The sequence below is a fragment of the Ovis aries genome, chromosome 1 (genome assembly GCF_016772045.2).
Source record: "Ovis aries strain OAR_USU_Benz2616 breed Rambouillet chromosome 1, ARS-UI_Ramb_v3.0, whole genome shotgun sequence".
In the NCBI taxonomy this organism is placed as follows: Eukaryota; Metazoa; Chordata; class Mammalia; order Artiodactyla; family Bovidae; genus Ovis; species Ovis aries.
The window spans coordinates 7931520-7947186 of record NC_056054.1 but is presented as its reverse complement, the minus strand read 5'-3'; the positions used below and the strand labels follow the sequence as shown (position 1 = coordinate 7947186).

The 15667-nt window shown below is 49.4% G+C and overlaps 1 protein-coding gene across 2 annotated transcripts in view; it reads left to right on the top strand.

The window, feature by feature from the left end:
- The window catches only part of NEU2 (neuraminidase 2), a 41871-nt gene extending 26412 nt beyond the window's left edge, over positions 1-15459 (top strand). For both annotated transcript variants that reach the window (XM_027964281.3, XM_060416462.1), the window contains 2 exons: positions 10381-10585; positions 12388-15459. In XM_027964281.3, coding sequence (XP_027820082.1) covers positions 10385-10585; positions 12388-13326 — 1140 coding nt within the window. In that variant the 5' untranslated portion in view covers positions 10381-10384 and the 3' untranslated portion in view covers positions 13327-15459. The remainder of the gene's footprint in view (positions 1-10380; positions 10586-12387) is intronic.
- Positions 15460-15667: the final 208 nt, after the last annotated feature.

Sequence of the window (15667 nt, the reverse complement as noted above, 5' to 3'; positions counted from 1 at the left end):
ATGTTATAGGCATATTTGGAGTCTGTGTGGATGTTAACCCTTAGAGTTTTAGCCAGAGTTAGAGCTCTGGTGAGAGCTATCAGTTCTGCCTGTTGGGAGGTGGTGTGAGATGGCAGAGGTGAAGCCTCAATTCTCTGGGTCCCATAATTGTGACAAAGGTCCCCCTGGATGATGGCACATCCTGCTGCAAAGGGTGGGGATTTTTGAGAATTGCCATCAGTAAACCAGTGTGGGGTGTCTGGGTCTAGGATGGGCTGATCTGTTAAATGTTGGAAGGGGTTTTGGGTAAGATCTACTGTTAGGCTGCAGCTATGCAGGAGGGGGTCTGTTGTAGAGGACATGGGTAATAAGCTGGTGGGGTTGAGGGGAGAGCAGGGGGAGAATGAGAGCTGAGGGTAGAGGAGAAAGGCATGTAGGACCTAAACCCTGGAAGGGGGAAGGGAGAGGAAAGCCCGATGTGATAGTAAGTCCCAGAAGGTGAGTGGAGAACAGACTGTTAAAGGGGCATGTCTAGAGAGTTTATTTGCTTCAGGTACGAGGGCTGCGATAGCGGCCATGGCATGTATGCAGGGAGGCCACCCCTCGGTCACCATGTCCAACTGTTTTGACAGATAGGCTATGGGAGCCCAGGTGTCTCTGGCCCGCTGACACAGAATTCCCAGGGCCTGTCCTTGGTTGGAATGGGCAAAGAGAAAGAATGGTCTGGTGTGATCTGGCAGGTGGAGAGTTGGCACTCAGAGGAGGCTCTGGGTGAGCTGGCGAAGAAGATTGGCCAGCGAAGAGGGATTAAAGAGGGGCTCATCCAGATATCCTTCAGTTGCCTCATAAAGTGGTTTTGCAATGAGGGAGAAGTTAGGGATCCAGATACGGAAAAGTTTAGGAGGCTGAGGATAGACAGGAGCTCCCTTTTTGGTTTTGGAAGTGGACAGTTAATTAAGGCCTGGATTCTATCTGGGGGAATAGTTCTTTGTTGATGGGATATGGAGAGCCCCAGCTGGGTGACGTTTGTCTGGGCTATTTGGGCCTTAGATTGGGATACCTGATAACCCCAGGATCCCAGGGCCCCAAGGAGTTTGACAGTATGTTGGAGGCAGAGTTTTCGGGTTGGGCTACAAAGGAAGAGGTCATCTATGTATTGGAGGAGATGGCTCAGGGCTAGGTCGAGGGTCTGTAGGTCCTTTTGTAAAGCCTGTCCAAAAAAGTGGGGGCTGTCTCTGAACCCCTGGGGGAGAACTCTTCATGTTAGTTATTGGCAAACGTGAGTCTTGCGGTCTTGTCAGGTGAAGGTGAAAAGGGGTTGGGAGAGGAGGTGGAGTGGGATGGTGAAAAAGGCATCTTTGAGATCTAATACGGTGAAGTGGGTTGCAGTCGGGGGTATGGTGGACAGAAGGGTGTAAGGGTCAGGGACTGCTGGGAATGTTGATGTGATGGCCTCATTGACTTTTTGCAGATCCTGGACCAGTCTCCAAGAGCTTGGTCCCTTCCTTACTGCCAGAATAGGGGTGTTGTGGGGTGAATGGGTAGGAATTAGGATAGAGGCTTGAAGAAGACGGTCTATGATAAGCTTAAGTCCCTTGTGGGCCTCCGGGATGAGAGAGTACTGTTGTTGGGTGATTATTTTCAAGGGGTCTTTTAGGGTAATGTGGACTGGGGGGATGATGTTTGGCTATGGATGGGTGATCAGTGTCCCAGACTTGGGGGTCTAAGGAGGGTAGATCCAAGGGAAGGTCAGGGGTGAGGGATAGGGACCATCCAGGTGCCATCTGCAGAATATAGACTGTATTGAGGGGGGCTATGGTAATAAAGACCCCCAATTTGGATAGCAAATCTCTCCCTAGGAGTGCCATCGGGCACTGAAGCATTATGAGGAATGAGTGTATAAGGGTTGATTTTCCAAATTGACAGAGAAACGGAAGGCTGATTTTTGGCCTTAGGGGAACTCCAGAGACCCCCTTGGTTGTGAGTTCTGAGTCTTGAGTTGGGCCAGAGTAGGAAGTTAAGAGAGAGAAAGTGGCTCCATTGTCTACCATAAAAGAGGTCTTTTTTCCAGCCACTACTCCATCTACCCTAAGTTCCAAGCTCATGTTCAGGACACGGGCTAGGGTGCTGGATCCCGGGCCCTGTCATTGGAACAACTCTCATAGGGTTGGGCTGGGGTTCTGGGGAGAAGTGGGGATTTCCCAGAGGCTCCAGGGTGTCCCTGTGGACATTCTACTCTCCAGGTCTGGGAGGTGGGGACCTCCCCAGGGGTGCCAGGGCGTCCCTGGGGACAATCCATCTTCCAGTGTCCCCATTAGCCACAGGCTGGGCACGCTTTTGTGGGGGTGCCACGAGTTTGGGCATGCCTTTGCCCAGTGTCCTGACTGGTTGCATAGGAAGCAGGGTCCGGGGGTGGGTCTTAAGCCCCGTTCTGGGATGACTTGGGCCAGGCTGATCTCTTCCCTTATTTGCTGCCGCCAAAAAGGCATATTTAGCTTTTCTCTCACATTCTTTTTCTCTCTTAGCCTCCTCCTCCCTATTATTGAACACCTTGAAGGCTACTTCTAGAAGGTCTCTTTGGGGGGGGTCTCAGGGCCCTTTTCTAGTTTTCGAAGTTTGTGCCTGATGTCAGGGGTGGACTGGCTGATGAATTGAATGTGAAGGTATAGTAACCCAGCAGGGGTGGTGATGTCTAGGTTGGTCTACTTCTGGGCTGCCTCTGCGAGGCGTGCCAAGAATAAGGCTGGATTTTCATCTGCCCCTTGGGTGATTTCCCTGACTTTATCATAAGTGACATGGATATGACTATTTTTCTGCATTCCTTCTAGAATGCAGGTAATCATATGACTGAGTCTCCTGATACCTGGGTCACCAGGCTGGTAAGTCCAGTGGGGATCTAACTGAGGCACCGCCTCATCAGCAACTGGGCTATCCCAGTCTTGGTTACACAAATGATCAGCATGGGATTTTGCCGCTTGCCAGATATGGTCTTTTTCATCAGGGGTGAGAGTGGCATTTAGGATATAATATACGTCACTCCATGTGAGGTTATAGGCCTGGGAGAGTCTCAGGAATTCTTTTCTGTATCTGGTAGGATTTTCAGAAAATTATCCTAACTTTTCTTCTATCTGGCTCATATCTGACAATGAAGATGGCACATGGATTCGGGTGGGGCCCTCTGGTCCTGCCCCCTCTCTCAGGGGAACATGTGTTGGGTACTGACCCTGTGGCAGGAGGGGGGAGTAAGGAAGAGGGGAGGGGGAGTCGGGGAGATGGGGTAGCGGGGTTGAGGGGGAGTCATGAGAGGTTTCCGGGCCAGTAGGTGAGTTGGATGAAGGGGAAAGAGGGGGTTGGCGGGGTGGCGGGTAGGGAGGGGGCTCGTTCACAGGGTCGAACTCCGGGGGTGCAGTTAGTTGAGGAAGAAGAGCCCTTTTGCTTGGGAGCAAGGTTCAGAGAAGGACCTCGTGGGTGGAGCAGGCCTTGCATAGGGAGGGCCTGCTCCGAAGGGCCCAAAAAGGCTTGGGCATAGGGGACCTCCGACCACTTGCCATTCCGTTTAAGGAAGTCGGTGAGATTTTGAAGAATGTTAAAGTCAAATGTGCCAGCTTCAGGCCAGCGGTCTTGATTGTCTAATTGGTATTGAGGCCAAATCTGTGTACAGAGTTGTTTTAATCGGTCAGCTTTGAGTTCAGTGAGTGAGAGTGGCTTGACATTTTTGAGAACACAGGTCAGAGGGGAGTCTTTGGGGACAGATTGACCAGACCCCATACTTGAAAGGCAAACAGAGGCTCCTATTGAGAACTCGAGTCCTCACCCGTAGTCACAATAGGAGTTATGAGAAGAGAGCTCTGTGCTGAGGTGGAGCGTTCCCCACTGTTGCCTACAGAGTGGCCCTGGGCCAGGGGTCCCCGGGACCCGGAGAGGACTGAGTTCTAGGGTGCCTCTAGAACACCGTCCGGATCTTACCTTAATCTAGGGGCCAGCTTGAGTGGAGTGTTGCATGTAGAGCAGTCTAATGGCAAGAGTTACCTATTCCGGAGGTCGTCAGAGAAAGAGAGAGGGAAAGGGAGTAGAGCCGAGGCCTGGGGGTATGCAAAGCGTCAATAAAGCCTTAGCCCAAGGCTTGCAACTCTCACGAAGGCACTAGGCCACGAAGGCACTAGGCCTCACCGAAGGGAACTTGAGCCCTGGCAGAAAAATGAGCTCAGAGGATGTTCGAGCTCCCAGACTCCAGGAAAAGGGAAAGCGATGAGAGGGAGGGAGAGTGAGAGAGAGTGAGACGACTGCCTCGCCCCTTCCCGGGTTTCAGCACCAAGAATGTAAGTATAGTTCAGGCCGAGGCAGAAAGAGGAAAAACGACCTCAACAGAAGTCTTCTGTGCAGGTGTAGGGGTGGAAGGTTTCTGGACAGGGGGTGATAAGTCCCAGATAGATGCAACTGGCCTGGAGCATCAGGGCGGGACCTAAAGTTCTGTTTTGCTTTCTCTGAAGTTAGATGATTCAGTGAGGGCCTTTGAAACTGTTGTTTTCTTTTCTAGGCCCAAAAGACTCCTTCAGTGTTGATGAGGATGTGGAGGCATTAGAATCTTAACACATTGCTCATAGGAATGTAAAGTGGTGCAGCTGATGTGGGAACAGTCTGGTAGCTCCTCAAAAAGTTAAACACGGAAGTACCATCCGACCCAGCAATTCCTCTCCTAGGTAAACACCTAAGAACTTAAACAAACCCTTGATCGATTTTCTAGAGGACACTGTTGAACTGCATCTTTCTACCCTATTTTCATTTCTATTTTTAATTATATTTCTTTCCCATCTAGGTTTCTTAATAAAGTTTCAACTTAGCAACACCATTATGTATTACAAGCCCCGTTCTCTTGGACTGCCCTAGATTTTATGATGAAGACTGTTCTTCCACCTGTGTTTAGGCAATCACATATTCTTAGGCAATCATGTATCCAAGCAATAATATTCATAATGGACTGAGTAAAATAATGATAGATTATATTTCTTTCTCAAAAACATTGAATTAAGTTTTAAATAGATGATACACGTACATGGTAGAGAAAATGCGAGCAACTGTAAAGGGCAGACAGAATGAAAACTGCAATCACAGAAAACTAACCAACCTGATCACATGGACCACAGCCTTGTCTAACTCAATGCCATGCCATGTAGGGCCACCCAAGACTGACAGGTCATGGTGGGGAGTTCTGACAAAACGTGGTCCACTGGAGAAGGGCATGGCAAACCACTTCAGTATTCTTGCCTTGAGAACCCCATGAACAGTATGAAAAGGCAAAAGGATATGACACTGAAACATGAACTCCCCAGGTCGGTAGGTGCCCAATATGCTACCGGAGAAGAGTGGAGAAATAACTCCAGAAAGAATGAAGAGGCTGAGCCAAAGCAAAAACAACACCCAGTTGTGGATGTGACTGGTGATGGAAGTGAAGTCCAATGCTGCAAAGAATGATATTGCATAAAAACCTGGAATGTCAGGTCCATGAATCAAGGTAAACTGGAAGTGATCAAACAGGAGATGGCAAGAGTGAACATCGACATTTTAGGGATCAGCGAACTAAAATGGACTGGAATGGGTGAATTTAACTCAGGTGATCATTACATCTACTACTGTGGGCAAGAATCCCTTAGAAGAATGGAGTATCCGTCATAGTCAGCAAAAGAGTCCGAAATGCAATATGTGGGTGCAGTCTCAAAAGCAACAGAATTATCTCTGTTCATTTCCAAGGCAAACCATTTAATACCACAGTAATCCAAGTCTAGGCCCCCCAACCACTAACGCCAAAGAAGCTGAACAGTTCTATGATGACTGACAAGACCTTCTAGAATTAACACCAAAAAACAGATGTCCTTTTCATCATAGAGGACTGGAATGCAAAAGTAGGAAATCAGGAAATACCTGGAGTAACAGGCAAGTTTGGTTTTGGAGAACAAAATGAAACAGGGAAAAGGCTAACAGTTTTGCCAACAGAACTTACTGGTCATAGCAACACCCTCTTCTGACAACACAAAAGATGACTCTACACATGGACATCACCAGATGGTCAGTACTGAAATCAGATTCATTATATTCTTTGCAACAGAAGCTCTATACAGTCAGCAAAAACAAGACTGGGAGCTGACTGTGGCTTAGATCATGAACTCCTTATTGTAAAATTCAGACTAAAATTGAAGAAAGTAGGGAAAACCACTAGACCATTCAGATATGACCTAAATCAAATCTCTCACAATTTATACAGTGGAAGTGACAAATAGATTCAAGGGATTAGATCTGATAGACAGAGTGCCTGAAGAACTATGGATGGAGGTTTGTAACATTTGTACAGGAGGTTGTGATCAAAACCATTCCCAAGAAAAAGAAAATGCAAAAAGGCAAAATGGTTGTCTGAAGAGGCCTTACAAATAGCTGAGAAAAGAAGAGAAGCAAAAGGCAAAGGGGAAAAGAAAAGATACATCCATCTGAATGCAGAGTTCCAAAGAATAGCAAGGAGAGATATGAAAACCTTCCTAACTGATCAGTGCAAAGAAACAGAGGAAAACAGTAGAATGGGAAAGACTAGTGATACCAAGGGAACATTTCATGCAAAGATGAGCACAATAAAGGACAGAAATGGTAGGGACCTAACAGAAGCAGAAGATGTTAAGAAGAGGTGACAAGAATACACAGAAGAACTGTACAAAAAGATCTGAATGACCCAGATAACCACAATGGTGTGTTCACCCACCTAGAGCCAGACATCCTGGAGTGCAAAGTCAAGCAGGCCTTAGGAAACATCACTAATAACAAAACTAGTGGAGGTGATGTAATTCCAGCTGAGCTATTTCAGATCCTAAAAGATGATGCTGTGAAGGTGCTGCACTCAATATGCCAGCAAATTTGGAAAACTCAGCAGTGGCCACAGGACTGAAAAAGGTGTTTTCATTTCAATCCCAAAGAAAGGCAATGCCAAAGAATGTTCAAAGTACCACACAATTGTGCTCATCTCACACACTAGTAAAGTAAGGCTCAAAATTTTCCAAGCCAGGCTTCAACAGTACATGCACTGAGAACTTTCAGATGTTTAAGCTGGACTTAGAGAAGGCAGAGGAACCAAAGATCAAATTGCCAACACCCGTTGGATCATAGAAAAGCAAGCAATAGAATTCCATAAAAACATCTGCTTCTGCTTCACTGACTAGGCTAAAGCCTTTGACTGTGTGGATCACAACAGACTGCAGAAAATTCTTAAAGAGATGGGAATACCAGACTGCTTTTACTTGCCTCCTGAGAAATCTGTATGCAGGTCAAGAAGTAACAGTTAGATCTGGACATGGAACAACATACTGGCTCAAAATTGGAAAAGGAGTACATCAAGGCTATATATGGTTACCCTGCTTATTTAATTATATACAGAGTACATCATGTAAAATGCTGGGCTGGATAAAGCACTAGCTGGAATCAAGATTTCTGGGAAAATATCAATAACCTCAGATATGCAGATGATATCACCCTTATGGCAGAAAGCAAAGAGGAACTAAAGAGCTTCTTGATGAAAGTGAAAGAAGAGACTGAAAATTTTGGCTTAAAACTCAGCATTCAAAACACAAAGATGATGGCATCTGGTCCCATCACTTCATGGCAGATAGATGAGGAAACAGTGGAAATAGTGATAGACTTTATTTTGTGGGGATGCAAAATCACTGCAGATGGTGACTGCAGCCATGATATTAAAAGATGCTTGCTCCTTGGAAGAAAAGCTATGACCAACCTAAAGAGCATATTAACAAGCAGAGACATTCCTTTACCAACAAAGGTCCATCTAGTCAAAGCTAAGGTTTTTCCAGTAGTCATATATGGATATGAGAGTTGGACAATAAAAAAAGCTGAGCGCTGAAGAATTGATGCTTTTAACTGTGGTGTTGGAAAAGACTCTTGAGAGTCCCTTGGGCAGCAAGGAGATCAAAGCAATCAATCCTAAAGGAAATCAATCACTGGAAGGACTGATGCTGAAGCTGAAGCTCCAATACTTTGGCCATCTGATGTGAAGAACTGAAAAACTGACTTAATGGTAAAGACTCTGATGCTGGGAAAGATTGAAGGCAGGAGGAGAAGGGGACGACAGAGGATGAGATGGTTGGATGGCATCACCAACTCAATGGACATGCATTTGGGCAAGCTCCAGGAGTTGGTGGTAGACAGAGAAGCCCAGCATGCTGCACTCTATGGGCTCACAAAGAGTCGGACATAACTGAGCAACTGAACTGAACTATAAAGGGTGTGCAGAGGAGGCCATGTGACTCAGACCTCACCTTGCTTCCTACTTCCCTCCCCAGACTCACATCACAGATGGGACTCCCCAGAAAGCAAGCTGTAATGCAGAATGTTTATAGGGGAGCCTCCTGGGATTAGTCCCATTGAAAGGAAGGGAGGATGGTGGGGCTTGTGCAGAGGGAGAAGCTGGGCTGAGAATCTGAAGGACGCTCTGGCTCAGCCCATGGGGAGCCCTGGAGCTGGGATGCTTTAGAGCATCAATCAGGACAAGGGGATCAGGTCTGTATATTCTGGGCAGGCCAGTCATCAGATACAATCCTTCCTGCAGTGTGACCAGGAGGAAGCTCTTTTCAGCCCCCTGAAGGGGCCCCAGGTGGCCCAGCACCAATGGAGTTCACGTCATTTGCGGTCACCAAGTTCCCTTTGGCCCCGGCCACCCTTTTCATGTGTGTTAGTCACTCAAGCATGTCTGTAGCCATGGACTGTAGCCTATGGCCCATCCATGGAATTCTCCAGGCAAGAATACTGGAGCGGGTTGCCATTGCCTCCTCTGGGGATCTTCCTGAGTCAGGGATTCAACCTGGGTCTTCTGCATTGCAGGCAGATTCTTTACCATCTGAGCCACCAGGGAAGCCACGCTTTTTAGCCAAATGCTTTTTTTTTTTTTTTAAGATTTTTTTCAATGCAGACCGTTTTTTAAGTCTTTATTGAATTTGTTACAATATTGGAGGCGGTTGTTTAGTCCCTAGGTTGTGTCTGACTTTTGCGACCCCATGAACTGTAGCTCACCAGGCTCCTCTGTCCATGGGGATTCTCCAGGCAAGAATACTGGAGTGGGTTGCCATTTCCTTCTCCAGGGATCTTCCCGAATCCAGGGATTGAACCCAGGTCTCCTGCACTGCAGGCGAATTCTTTATCAACTGAGCCACAGGGAAGCCCATATTACAATATTGCTTCTGTATTTTTTTTTTATGTTTTGGGTTTTTGGACATAAGGCATGTGGGATCTGAGCTCCCTGACCAGCAATTGAAACTGCACTGTCTGTATTGGAAGGCAAAGTCGCAATCACGGGACCAATAGGAAACTTCCTAATATGTTTATTTGTTGACTTTTTATTTCTGCTTTCATGGCATGTGGGATCTTAGTTCCCTGGCCAGGGATCAAACCTGTGCCCCATGCAGTGGAATCGTGGAATCTTAGCCACTAGACCACCAGGGAAGACCCCTGAAATGCTTGTTTTTAAGTTTCATTTTCTTGTCGCTGTGGAGGATCCCTTATGCTTGAATGAGCTGTCAGGGGCCTCTCTGTTCCATTCCCAATGCCCTGCCCCTTCCCCAGGGTCGGAGTCCACATGGAGGGGCAACTGGGCCTCAGCCTCAGCAACCTGCGGAGGAGAACCTTAAGAATCAAGGCTTCCCCCCACCACTTTGGGCTTCCCTGGTGGCTCGGATGATAAAAAATCTGCCTGCAATGCAGGAGAACTGGGTTCGATCCCTGGGTTGGGGAGATCCCCTGAAGAAGGGACTGGCTACCCACCCCAGTATTCTTGCCTGGAGAATTCCATGGACGGAGGAGCCTGCTCGGCTACAGTCCACAGTGTTGCAAAGAGCTGGACACGACTAAGCCACTAACACTTTCACTTTCCCCACCCTCTCCCACCCCTCCTTTTTTTCAAAGACAACTTTCTGGGGCTCTGGATTTATATAAAGCTCACATGTGTCAGTTTCGGGCAGCTGGACAGTTGCAGAATGCCACTCAACCCTCCTCCCACCCCACCAGAGGCTCAGTGTTTGATTAAGAATATGCTGGGTCTGGCAAAAGTAGTTGCAGGTCATCACAAATCTGTCATAAGGAGGTAAAAATACAACACAAAATATACTTTTCCAAATAGCTGTTCCTAACACCGCATGGACAGAGGTGCTGCCAGACTCCATAGGAGGGAGATGAGGGTGAGGGAACAGGGGCTTGGTGAGTAATAATGGGGGATGAACCCTGTGTGGGAGGGGGACAGGCCCCCAGTGTAGTCGGCTGGCCCAAGGGGTGAGCTGCACCTGCCTGGGAGGGAGGCTCTGGCGCATCTCAGGAGGGGACTGCCAGGGACTCATCTTCGCTTCCTGTGTCCCCTTCCAGCGCCATGGCGTCCTGCCCCGTCCTGCAGAGGGAGAGGGTGTTCCAGTCGGGAGCCCGCGTCTACAGGATCCCAGCTCTGCTCTACCTGCCTCAGCAGAAGACCCTGCTGGCCTTTGCAGAAGAGCGGACGAGCAAGAAGGATGAGCATGCCAAGCTCATTGTCCTGCGCAGGGGAAGCTATGACACGTCCACCCACCAGGTCCAGGTAAGGCCGGACAAGGGTACTGCCACTCTGCTGGGCGTACGGAGACCAGCCCACCCTTAGATGGCTGAGGCCTGGGGGCCAGAGGGCTCGAGGACCCACCAGGGATGGACAGAGAAGGTACCCCTCAGTGATTGCCTAGATCTCACACGGGTTCACCCAGAGCAAGTTCGGCTGGCCTGGTGGCATCTGCTTTGCTACAAGTCAGTGGGGGAAACTGGTTTTAGAAAGATTCCCCTACATCCTTGAGATGCTGAGGGAAGACCAGCTCAGCATCACCTACCTGGGAGGCAGATCATCCTCCGAGTAAAATTAACCTGGGGTGGGTGGTTGGGGCGATTGCTCGGGTCCTGACGTTCCAGCACGTAGATAAGTAATTCTGATGAAGACCCCCAAGGCTGGCTTATCACATATGAAGGATTTAATATTGTTATTATCTTAACTGTGCGGTCATTGTTCCCTTGCAGTTGCTTAGAGCATGGGTTTGAAGCACAGGGACCTGGGTTCGTGTCCCGGTTCCACAGCTAACCAGAAGTATGGCCTTGGGAGGCTCATCTACCTTATCTCAGTACTACCTGTGCCCCAGGAGTTAGAGGTTAGGATTAAATAAGACCGTGCATGGGTGTTACACCCTTAACACGTGTCTGTCCTTAGACTCACTCACTGGGGGATGGTTATTAAGTAATAGGAACTTCCATGCTAGTGGTAAAGAACCCGCCTGCCAGTGCAGGAGACATAAGGGATGCCGGTTTGATCCCTGGGTTAGGAAGATCCCCTGGAGGAGGGCATGGCTACCCACTGCAGTGTTCTCGCTTTAATGAACAGGGATAGACAGCAGAGTGGCAGCATCTATGACAGAGACTCAGAGACTATGGAAGCTCACTGAGTCCTAGGGTCATGGTGCTACCCCCTGGCAGACCGCACTAGTCGAGTATTGTTATGCCCAGAGTCCGAGTCCCCAAAACTGAGAGAATAAGACGTCCACAGCAATGCAAAAACATGAAGGGGTTTTATTTCTAGCTCGAGCTCGGGCTCCCGCCACATCCAATGCAGTGGAGTGGAGCAAGGAGCCCCGAGCCCAGATTTACAGCAGCATTTATAGGTTTTAGAACAGAGAGTTGGCAAGGGCTGATTGGCTGCAGGAGTTTCCTAGTCTTTACTAATTGGCTGATCTTTATTGGCTGCAGGGGTTTCCTGGTATTTACTAATTGGCTATTGGCTGCAGGGGGATGTCTTTTACGTCCTGATAAACTCAAACCAGGTTACCGGGAGTATGCTGATTAGACAAGTCCTGGCATCTGAGGGGATGACCTTACTGGGCAATGACTCAGCCTTTCCCGTGAGTCCTACCTTAGTCCCTGAAGCCTATCATGGCGTTTGTTAGGTCCCAACAGTATGATGTATAAAAGATGGGAGGTGATTGTCACGCTCGGTCCCACCCTGGCAGACCGTTGGTTATTCCTAAGGTTTTGCTTTTCAAGAAGGGGAAGCTGGATGGAGCTGTTAAGTTGAAGGATCCAGGACAGAGCTGGGCAGGGCTGGTGCCCGAAGCATCTTTGTACTTGAAGTCTAGCACGTCATGGGTGCCCTGGATGGGTGCTGGAGGGATTGGGTCATCTTGCAGGCAGTGAGGTGAAGCCCTGGCTCCTGCTCTGGGAAGTGCTGTGAGGGTGAATGAACGCTAGACCAAGAATTCTCCCCCACGACCCCTCATGCTGACTCGCCCACCCCCAGAGTGCCCCCCCCCCTTGCCACAGTCACAGGCCCTCTCCAGGCTGTGCTTCTCCTCCTCTCCTCTCCCACAGTGGCACTCACAGGAGGCGGTTTCCCAAGCCCAGCTGGAGGGCCACCGGTCCATGAACCCAAGCCCCCTGTATGACGAGGCCACGGGCACCATTTTCCTCTTCTTCATTGCCATCCCCGGGCAGGTGTCAGAGCATCACCAGCTTCAGACCAGGGTCAACGCAACACGGCTGTGTCAGGTCACCAGCCCAGACCACGGCAGGTCCTGGAGCCCCCCTACCGACCTCACGGACTCTGTCATTGCCTCAGCCGACAAGGACTGGGCCACATTCGCAGTAGGCCCCGGGCACTGCCTGCAGCTGAGCAATCCGACGCGGAGCCTGGTGGTGCCAGCCTATGCTTACCGCAGCCACTGCTGCCTGAAGGCGCCTTCCCCCTCCGCCTTCTGCTTGGTCAGCCATGACCACGGGCGCACATGGGCGAGAGGGAGCTTTGTGGACCAGGACACCCTGGAGTGCCAGGTGGCTGAAGTCAGGGATGGGCAACAGAGGGTGGTGTATCTGAACGCGAGGAGCCCCCACCAAGCCAGGGTCCAGGCCCAGAGCGCCAACAACGGCCTGGATTTCAAGGAGACTCAATGGGTGCAGAAGCTGGTGGAGCCCCCCAACGGCTGCCAAGGGAGCATCGTCAGCTTCCCCAGCCCCAACGTGGGCTCCGAACCCCCAGACTGGTGGCTGCTCTACACCCACCCGACTGACCCGCGGCAGAGATCCAACCTGGGCGTGTACCTCAACCGATGGTCCCCTGGGCCTGCAACCTGGTCAGAGCCCACCCTGCTGGCCCCCGGCAGCTGTGCTTACTCAGACCTGCAGAGCATGGGCACCGGCCCTGACGGCTCCCCCCTGTTCGGGTGTCTGTATGAATCGGACGATTACATGGAGATCGTCTTTGTCATGTTCACCCTGCAACAAGCCTTCCCAGCTGAATTTTTGCTGCAGTGAGCGGTGAGCCCGCTGGGTGCTGCCCACGAGGGCTTTGCCCACCAAGGGGTTGGTGGTTCTCTTCTGCCCAAGCCCCTCTGGACTGGGGAGGCCACCTCTTGCTTCCCTCTGTTGAACGTGTGATCAAACGGGTGCCTAGTGTGTGTCTGCTGCTGGGCTCCTTTCGTCTGTTGTCTCAGCCTCCCCAGAGGATTCTATTTTCAGCCCAGCAACTGAAGGAACCTGGCTTCTTGGGGCCCCTGGGGTCAGCCTGCAGGTTGGCTGCAGGTCTTCATGAATTGTCTAGTCCAGCCCATTTCTCCTTAGCTCATCACGTTCCTGGGCACAGGCTGGGACAAAGATGCAAATTAGCAGAGACGTGTGTGTACGTTTGTGTGTCTGTGTGCATCTCTCTGTGTATTCTCAATGATTTAGAGCAGGGACCGTGAACACGGCTTTGCAAGGAGGTAAGGCAGGGTCTAGGAAAAGTAAGCTGGCTTATATTTTTGTGTAAGTTTCCCAGGGCTGCTGTAAAAAAAGTACCACCAACTTAGTGGCTTAAAAGAACAGAAAATTACTCTCTCACAGTTCCGGAGGCTAAAAGCCACAAATCAAGGTGTTCACAGGGCTGTGCTCCCCACAAGGGAGCACGGGGCACATCCTTCCCTGCCTCGTCCAGGAGCCCAGGCCTCCCTTAGCTCGTGGCTGCATCACTTTCAGGTCTGCCTCCGTCTTCCCATAGCCCTCTCCTCCTTCCTCTCTGCTTTCTCTTCTGTATCTTTTAAGGACACTTAGGGCCCACCTGGACAATCCAGGTTGACCCTTCATTTAACTACATCTGCAAGGACTGTTTTCCAAATAATGTCACATTCACAGCTATGGTTTTTCCAGTAGTCAGGTATGGATGTGAGAGCTGGACCATAAAGAAGGCTGAGCACTGAAGAACTGATGCTTTCAAATTGTGGTGCTGGAGAAGACTCTTGAGAGTCCCTTGGACTGCAAGGAGATCAAACCAGTCAGTCGTAAAGGAAATCAACCCTGAATATTCATTGGAAGGACTGATGCTGAAGCTTTAATACTTTGGCCACCTGATGGGAAGAGCCAACTCATTGGAAAAGACCCTGATACTGCAAAAGATTTAGGGCAAGAGGAGAAGGGAGTGGCAAAGGATGAGATGGTTGGATGGCATCATTGACTCAATGTACATGAGCAACTCTGGGTGATAGTGGAGGACAGAGAAGCCTGGCGTGCTGCAGTCCATGGAGTCACAAAGAGTTGGATACAACTTAGCGACTAAAGCCCCATCAACGAATACAACAAAAACCCCAATACAAAAAGTTTAAGAAAAAATCGCTCTCTTAAACACTCTCCTTTCACAGAGGTCATGCTAAGTGCTTTACTCGTGTCTGACATGAGTTTGAGCAAACTCCAGGAGATGGGGAAGGACAGGGGAGGCCTGGCGTGCTGCAGCTCACGGGGTTGCAAATAGTCGGACCCAACTCTGTGACTGATTGACAGCACAACAGAAAAGGAGGAACAGCTACACACAGCAGCGTGGCTGATTTTCAGACACTGTGTGAGTGAAAGACTGACTCAAAAGAGTGCACTCTTCGTGATTTTATGGATATGAAATTCGAGAACAGACTAAACCAATCTTCCAAATAAATCAGGAGTGGCCAGCTCTGTGGAAGAGAGCTGTTCACTAAAAACGGGCTGCTGCTGCTGCTGCTGCTAAGTCGCTTCAGTCGTGTCTGACTCTGTGCTACCCCATAGACGGCAGCCCACCAGGCTCCTCTGTCCCTGGGACTCTCCAGGCAAGAACACTGGAGTGGGTTGCCATTTCCTTCTCCAATGCATGAAAGTGAAAAGTGAAAGTGAAGTCGCTCAGTTGTGTCCGACTCTTAGCGACCCCATGGACTGCAGCCTACCAGGCTTCTCAGTCCATGGGATTTTCCAGACAAGAGTACTGGAGTGGGGTGCCATGGGCTAGAAGGAGACTTCTGGGTGCTGGAGACCTTCTCTTGCTTGATCTAGTGCTCTAGGGTGAGTGATTCCATATGTTAAAAAGAGTGAGATGTGAGCACAAGGCAAGGTTTGTGCACCTCACTCTGTATGTGTTATAGCTCAATAATAAACACTGAACTGAACAGTAGATTTGTTAGTTAAACCTCCACATTGATATATTGTGTTGGGTTGTAAAACTTTGGAAGTGAATATTTTTAATTAAAATTTGGGGGTGGACTGAATATTATTAATGAACTTTTTGGGGGAATAATTTTAGATTTGCAGAAAAGTTACAAAGATAGAACAGAGTGTTCCCGAACACCCCATACCCAGTCTCCCCTAATATTGTCATCTTATG